General features: G+C 35.3%; 1 protein-coding gene across 1 annotated transcript in view; it reads right to left on the bottom strand.

Annotated features, from left to right (window-relative positions):
* The window catches only part of LOC106876559 (calcium uptake protein 3, mitochondrial-like), a 332236-nt gene that overhangs the window by 43227 nt on the left and 280029 nt on the right, over positions 1–8980 (bottom strand). Inside the window, exon 10 of the mRNA XM_052973679.1 lies at positions 4568–4662. Coding sequence (XP_052829639.1) covers positions 4568–4662 — 95 coding nt within the window. The remainder of the gene's footprint in view (positions 1–4567; positions 4663–8980) is intronic.

Below are 8980 nucleotides of genomic sequence, written 5' to 3'. Positions count from 1 at the left end.
CACAATGCAGAAGTTCTTGTTTTCTGCCTGTCTTTGATAAAGTTCGTGAGTTAAAAGTGCTGTAGACAACAGGACTTTTGTACTTCATAAATTTGTTGTTCTTGCATCTACATCTACCTCTTCGCAGCTAACCCGCTCTAAAGAGTTTAGAAGTAAGAATTTGGAACTAAACAAGCAGGAGCTTGAACCCTGCTTGTGCTGCAAGTGGACGTCATGGTAATTCTTTCAGTAGTTGATACAGAAGTGGATCGACAGTCCTACATCCGGGTATTTTTACATACGAGAGACCATCTCAAGGGAGATTGCCGTCCAATGATTAAGACTTTTTCCTAGCCATGAAGTAAATTTATCCCACACCAGACATCAACTTAGTAGTTCAGCTCCGTGGCTGCGCTTTTTATGTATATATGTGTGTGTATATATATATATATATATATATATCGCCGTGAACATGGATTAATCTTCTCTTTACGCTCCTTTGCACCACAGGGGCTCAACTCTCATCTCTTTATCTATTCCTCCTCTCAAACCTACTTCCTCTCTTGTTCTGACTCCTACTTCTCTTCACTCCTATATATATATGTACACACACACATATACAATTGCACAATATATACATATATATGTCCCAGTGATAAATGCTTATGTCAAATAATTTCTTATTTTTTCTTATCTCTAGTTTCTAAATTTGAAGATATTATTCTGCCTAAGGGTTTTGGCAAGATCTTTTTTTTTTTTTGATACCATGGGAAAAATATGAACAGATTACATTTGAATGATACTATACCATTGATTACATTTATTATTGTTTGTTTTATTTTCTGCTATGAATATGGCATTTTCCTGACGAATTATCAGTAACCACTGCAGAGAATCCATAAAAACTGTTACACATGAAATGGAACCATATCAATATTCTTACACAATTTAGCCCGAGTGTTAAAGTAAACAAAATAATTGCATGACAGATTTATTTGTGCAGTGGCAGAAAACGAGCAATGGGTTCCATTTTTCTCAATCCATGGGAAGATAAGCCTGTGCTGTAACCACTTATTTTACTTTTCAAAAATCTAACTAAATTATGTCTATCAAAAGCACACATGAGTAAGGATTACCTTTGCATCTTAAATTCCTTGTGTCTGTATAATGTATGTTATTTAACATAAATATATTATATACTGGGAAATAAAAATAATCACAAATACACAATATTTCAGTGTGATAAATCTAATGTAATCATCTACTCCAGAGGGAGGAGAGAAAGAGAGAGAGGAGAGAGAGATTGTCTGAAATAGGGTTAATTTGAAGGAAATATTCCACTCTACTACTGTAATTACACATTTGTTGCATTTTTGTGCTTTTTTTTTCTCTCTTTTCTACAAAAGAGAAAATGGTATGGTGAGGGTAAGTGATATGGTGAGCGATGATAGTAGACAGAAAAATATATAGGACACATATGCTCTCTCCCTTTCTATATAGATCTACACACAACCAGCAACATTTACCAAATTAATCACCAAATCAATAATACATATTTTATTAAATACTCATCAAGAACATTTCTAGCAATATAATTTAGATTTTGATTTTGGATTTCATTTCAGTCTCAATTTGTCTGTAGGTTTTATTTCTGTCAGACTATTTTGCTTTTTATAATTTTTTTCTTTACATATAATCCTCTTAACAATAAATGATAAATTGTTTTTGCAAAATTGCTTATTCAACTGGGTTTATGATGATGGGCATTTCAGCATTCTATTATTTATTAGTTATTTATTAAGTTAGCAAAGTAACTATGTTTCATTATAGTAGCGATAAAAACTACAGTACTGAAGTAGTTGTTGTTGTTGCTTACACCATATCAGTCCTAATCATGCACACCTACAATCAAACTATTCCTAATGGATGTGATGTCCCATCTTATTTTCATACGGTATCATCATCATCAACATCATCGTTTAATGTCCGCTTTCCATGCTAGCATGGGTTGGACAATTTGACTGAGGACTGGTGAAACCGGATGGCAACACCAGCCTCCAATCTGATTTGGCAGAGTTTCTACAGCTGGATGCCCTTCCTAATGCCAACCACTCCGAGAGTGTATTGGGTGCTTTTACGTGTCACCCGCACGAAGGCCAGTCAGGCGGTACTGGCAACGGCCACGCTCAAAATGGTGTATTTTATGTGCCACCCGCACAAGAGCCAGTCCAGGGGCACTGACAACGATCTCGCTCGAAAATCCTACAAAGGCCAGTCAGGCGGTACTGGCAATGGCCACGCTCAAAATGGTGTATTTTATGTGCCACCCGCCCAAGAGCCAGTCCAGGGGCACTGGCAACGATATACGGCATTATAATTTATTTGTGTACTTTTTCTTTGAAGCAACATAGTACACTTTAAGGCAAAATTTGAACACTATTTCTAGAACATTGAGAAACTTGTTTTAAGAAACCTGTGCTAGCTTATCAGCTGACAACACTAGTAGGGTTGCCAGACAATTATTTTTGTTGGTGGTACACCTCATGAAACTGGGCTGTTCCGTCTCCTTGGTTAAAAAAGAATGAAAACTGTCACACATTCTAGACAACATCAAAAATACACACACAACAGCTAAATGATTGTGGTAGTTATTCTCGCTTTATCTCTTCTAATTACAATAGCTTCTGTTCTTTTGACCAAATAAATTGTATCCCAAGCTCTTCTACTTTGAGGCACATTGCCTTCTTACAATATGAAACCCAATCCAGTATTCTTAGTACTAAATACAGTGTGTTCAAACTCTGCCTGCCCATGTTCCAGATGACTGTCACATGAATGAACCTCACATATAAAGGAGAGCCAGCAAGGACTTTAGGTCCAGTCCCTAAAACTTAAACTGAAGGGATAAAAATACAAACTAAAAACAAACATACAAAAGAATTTCCATATTTCAAAATTAAATATAATGCACCAAAATTTTGTGACAATGAGCAACAATGACACAATCTAAGCAACTCCTAAAACAAGCATCTTTACATCTTACAAAATGAGTAACATATATTTTATGATGATAAGCCTCACAATAATGGCAAAGTCCACTGTGTGAATGCCAAACATCATTATCTGTACATGCATAACTGCATATCTAGGATGTTGAACCTATGTATTACTCCTGGGTGTTGTATTAACTAAGCTGACATTGTGGTCTGTTCAACAACAACAGTAAAGTTTGCCTATTGGTCTGAACTTAGGTTGACTGTGAAAACATGAAAACAAAAGAAGGAGAATATAATATAGCTCACCAACTGTCAACAGTATCTCTGGTGCTGTTAGTAGTTTTTTCACAACAGTCCCCACCTTTTCTAAACAGAAGCAAAGAAAACGTAAAGTATTTTGAGCAGCTTACTTTAAAATCACCATCAGATAAATGACCGTTGGTTTGTAATTGATCACTAAATAAGACTACTTAATCAATAACTTGAGGTTACTGGAGGCGGAAATAAAGGTCATAATCAAGACCACAATTCCTTGCACAAAGTCACTCACATTGTCTTGAAGACCATAGCAAACAAGAGTTTTTTTTTTGCTCTTACCATTGTCATTTACTGAAGGGAAGCTGCTGCAACTTACTGTTCATTGTACTCGGTCACTTTTATTCTTTCTCATTTGTTAAACACAAGAGCCAGTGTAATAAAATACAAATTAATTTTAAAAGAGTATTTTTTAAATTTGAAAATGAAAGCATTGACCAATAGGGACCTGAAGAATTAATTGACCAGTGAATCTTACCATTAGTTTTTGCTATAATAGACAGCAGATTTACAGAAAAAATAATAATAAATGCCTTCCGCAAGCATTGCCAACAAGCAACTATCACAATTCTATTGAACAATGCACATTTGTAACTTATTTTTCAGCAAATAACATTCCAGGCTCTCACAAAACTCATATTTTATGCAAGTGATCCAACTGTATTTTGTATAATGCAACCCATACAAACCATATTTCATACAACACCACTTGGTAGTGAAACTCAATTGTACACCGCTCATTAAAATAAAACAATTTATATTGTATAGCCCCTCATATAATCATCTTCTAGATAATTAACACAGTATTACAACATATGAAATCAGCACCAAGCAAATTTCATGTTAGTACACACTTCACAACACAATATAGTAACACTACACATACTCTTACATAACTGATTCCTGACACTACAATACTGACAACCTAAAAAACTCACTATCAACACAAATGCTTTTCATTCATAAAACTTAACTCAAATACACTAGAAAATTGCAGCTTAATACTAAAACATATTACACCAACAACACATTTACATACAAAACAATCTTTACACAACAAATTAACACAACTCATGAAACACCAGAATTGCACCAAAACCACACAACAAAGCAGAAAATGGTCTAACACACTAACACAAGTTTACAGTCTCAAAAAAAAAATGTTGCGTACACCACAGGAACAGAGGTGCATTGTCTAAGGCAGTAGAATGTCATTTGCAATTGATTAAAAAAATAATATTAATAAATTAATTTATAATGACACTATAAGTTGTTACCTGTGGAAATCATCATAAGTGAGTACATCAGTGCCATTCGCTCCAAAGAAGTGCACTAACAAAGTGGTATCAGTAACATGTTTACATGCTATTTCCTGAAAAGTAAATTGCAAGAATTAAAAGTTGAACATTAAGAAGAAATGGCAGACAAAACAGGTGAGCATTTAGCTACAAAGAAACACACTATTATAAAATACCACCCATACAAACATAATATAGTCAAAGGGAAAGAGGAGTGTTAGGGGTGTGTTTGAGTGAAAGGAAGAGTGAATTTGTGCACATGTATGAGAGAGAGAGAGAGAGAGAGAGAGAGAGAAAGAGAAAAAATAATAAAATAGGAAGACAGAGCTAGGGATCAAAACAATTTATACACATGTCATACTAATTAATTTAGGAGCAATAACAACCATTAATATACTCCCTCAAAAATAGTGTTTTGGTACTGAGAAAAGCTTTTACATTTTCAGATTATCTTGAATATATTTTTGAATGGGAATAAAGGGGTAATCATCATCATCATCATCATCGTTTAACGTCCGCTTTCCATGCTAGCATGGGTTGGACGATTTGACTGAGGACTGGTGAAACCGGATGGCAACACCAGGCTCCAGTCTGATTTGGCAGAGTTTCTACAGCTGGATGCCCTTCCTAACGCCAACCACTCAGAGAGTGTAGTGGGTGCTTTTACGTGTCACCCGCACGAAAACGGCCACGCTCGAAATGGTGTCTTTTATGTGCCACCCGCACAAGCCAGTCCAGGGGCACTGGCAACGATCTCGCTCGAAAATCCTACAGGAGCCAGTCAGGCGGTACTGGCAACGGCCACGCTCAAAATGGTGCATCTCATGTGCCACCCGCACAAGAACCAGTCCAGGGGCACTGAGACAAGAGGATGAATGATAGACACAAGTTCTCGAGAATCAGTGACATAGATGATTCTTTCTTAGTTGGTTGGAAATATTTAGTAATTGTTTAGCTCTCCTACTGTTGTGATTGAATAGATCTAACTTATGATGAAAGCCATCCAACCATGACCATCTATCAGGAAATCAGCTATTACTTTCTCTATGGGTCTTTTCCTTCTTGAAGACAGTAAGGTGTGATTTAACCCTTTAGCGTTCAGATTGTTCTGTCAAATGTAATGTTTTTTCATTTACCTTGTTTTAAATTAATCATCCATTATCTCATAGCCTTGAAATTTTAATGATGGGATTGCACATTTTTAGAAAGCCATTGGAGGGTATGTGTGATAGGCTGGATCTGGTCGGTTTGGATGCTGAAGGATTAAGCTTGGGATGCTACTGCTTGCAGATCAAATGACTGCATAGACACTTGTTTTTTTTTATTATTTTGTTGTTTAGTTCCTGGTTAGCACTGATTGGGCAGATGTGTAATAATGTGTGTGTGTGTGTGTGTGCGTGTATGTGTGTGTATTATTATTTTTCTGGCATTACTCATTTAACACAGTAAGCTAGGGCACTTCTTTAAAAGGAATTAATTAATCAGATCTTCCACCAAACTAATTTCAGACTGCTTATTTTATCAATCACTATTTGTTCAAGAGCTAACTTACAAGACATAGTTCTAAATGTTGTAAATACAGATATTTGCACACAAATCATATATAATATATATACATATATGTACATACATACATTCATACATATATATGCTTCCATAGAGATTCTGGCTATCAAATTTCACTTACAAAGCATTGAACAATCTGAGGCAATAGTAGCAGATGCTTACTCAAAGTATCACCCAGTAACGCCAAATGTGAAATCATATGACCAAAAAAGCAAACAGCTTAACCATTCAACAATACTTGTGTATTAATCATACACATATATTAGGTTTACAGTGCAGTGTAGAAGTGACATAAAATTCATGTCATGATTTATAATTGTAATCACATCTCCCAACAATTAATGATATTCTACAAAATGCAGATGAGACTCACAACGGAATATTGTGCTTCCACACTTTAGACAGCACTAATGCATACATGCAAGTCTCCAAGATTGTACCTAGAAAAGAATCACCTTCCGGGGTCTAAATTAAGTACCAGTTGCATACTGGGGTTGATCTAGTTGACTGCCCCGCCTCCCCCAAAATTATAATATCTTCTGCTTCTCTAAACTATTAAGTTTATGTCACCTCTATTTAGGAAATGTCGACCTGCTGGTTTCTCTCCTACTCTCATCATCCTTGAACCCAGTTCTCCAGATCCAACACTCACAAACTACATCATTTCTTTTTTTAGAATGTTCACCACCCTCTGATGCTCCTTCCCTTTCTCAAGTATTTTCTGCAGGTGCTGACTTGTATTGGCTCCAGAGGAACATAAATAGCATCAATTTCAAACTCAGAGAGCCTAAAAAGGTCATGGATTCTCCAACTTTCTGCCAGTTCAGAAAGTATAAAAACTAAAACACAAAGTCAGTGCAATCGAACTTGCCCATGTTACTAGTAACACAATCTAATACACACATGGGTGTGTGTGTGTGTGTGTGTGTGTGTGTTGGGGTATTAAGTCAGGTTTGATACATTGTCCCAATATGAGTTACGAAAAGGGCCAATTATTCTGTTTTATATTAGTAGAGTTCCTTGACAAAATAAGGACCAAGGTACTGAAGCTGAGTATAATTGATTAAAATTCATTTAAGATGGGGCCCCAGTATGGCCAGTCAATTGGCAGAAACCAGCAGAAATGTGAAAGAACAAAAGAAAAGATGTATAGGAGTTTCTAAGACAGAGCGCATACAAAACGAAACGGAATACATGCGTGTTTAATGTATGAATAACAAACACTTTATTCATTTGATTTGGGAGGTAGCTAGCACAGTGGGTAGATTTGAAACAGGAGACCTGCTTCCCAACTACGACAACTGAGATGATATAATACATTGAGACAATCAAATTATTGTTCCGCTGAAAAACTTTCCTGTTTGTTCAACATTGACTTACACACATCCACCTGCCAATCTTGCACACCCTCTCCATCCACCATCCACCATCCCTACAGGTAAATAGTTGGTGTGTGTTGATATTTATATATATACAATTAGTTATTTATTTATTTAGTGTGTGCGCATATATATATATATATATGTGTGTGTGTGTGTGTGTGTGTATATATATATATATTAGTTTCAAAGTACATGTAAAAAGAAAAAAATCCTCTCATGCTTTTGTTTGCTTATTTTTTGTACATTCATTTGTTTTTATCTTCTATTAATTTTATTTTATATCAGACCCATTTTATAAGGGTTAAAAATAAGAATGCTTCTCATTACAACATTGTATAAAATAACATAAATATACACACATTCCAGACAGATACATAAGTAGTTAAGGGAATAGAGAGGAGTTTGGACAGACAAATATCTACCTATTTAGTCCAACACAACTCAACAATTAAGAGGAAATAAAAAAAAAAGAAGCCTCTCTTTCCCCCTCTCTCCATACATGTGTGTGTTTCTGTGTGTGTACATGTATGTATTCAAAGAGAGAAATTCACACACAAATATATGTGCACACTGACACACATATATATATAGTCACACGTGTGTGCGTGTACACACACACACACACACACACACACACACACACATATATATATATATATATATATATATATATTTGTGCATAGACACACACACACACTCATATGGAACTAAAATTCAATGTCTGCCTGTGTGTTCCACTATTTTAGCAAAATCAGAATACTATGCCAATGAAATGCTTTGACTAATGCACTCTTTTGTCTGAAAAACAAATTTCAAACATATTTTTGGGTCCTAAAAACTTCAAAACACTTTTATTCCTTACACAGAAAAGCAACTTTTCTCTATTCATAGAAGATAGAAGGAATAAAACAATAATATGCATGCATAAGAAATCGATGGGCAACACTCCTCCCTCCCTCTTTCTCTCCCTACTATTGAACAGAAACATTATAGAATAGTGCATGTTCTCAGTTACACATTCACATACAAAGACACACATACATATCAAACTCACTTATACAGCATTTTGTGAAAGAACAATATTTTAGTATGTGAAGGAAACACAGAGAAAACTGACTAAAAGAAAAAAAAAATGTTATAACTGCTGCTCAAATGTTCATTAAATAAGTGCGTATGCGCACATGTACATAACGAACATACAAATTTATTTAATGAGCAGAAATACATATATCAGTACTTCAGCAGAACAGAAGTCCTTAACCTTCCAGCTCTGTGCTATCTTTCTCTTTGTTTCATGCTAAAATTTTGTTAAACTTTGTTACACAGAATGCATGAACGTAGACACGCATACACATACACACACAGGTATAGTACAACTACTTAAACGCATACATAATCCATATATGTATATATATGTGTATAGATATATGCATGTCTGTATATA

The sequence above is a fragment of the Octopus bimaculoides genome, chromosome 16 (assembly GCF_001194135.2).
Source record: "Octopus bimaculoides isolate UCB-OBI-ISO-001 chromosome 16, ASM119413v2, whole genome shotgun sequence".
Taxonomy (NCBI): domain Eukaryota; kingdom Metazoa; phylum Mollusca; class Cephalopoda; order Octopoda; family Octopodidae; genus Octopus; species Octopus bimaculoides.
Note: the sequence above shows the minus strand (reverse complement) of the source record. Positions and strands in the feature narration are given on the sequence as shown.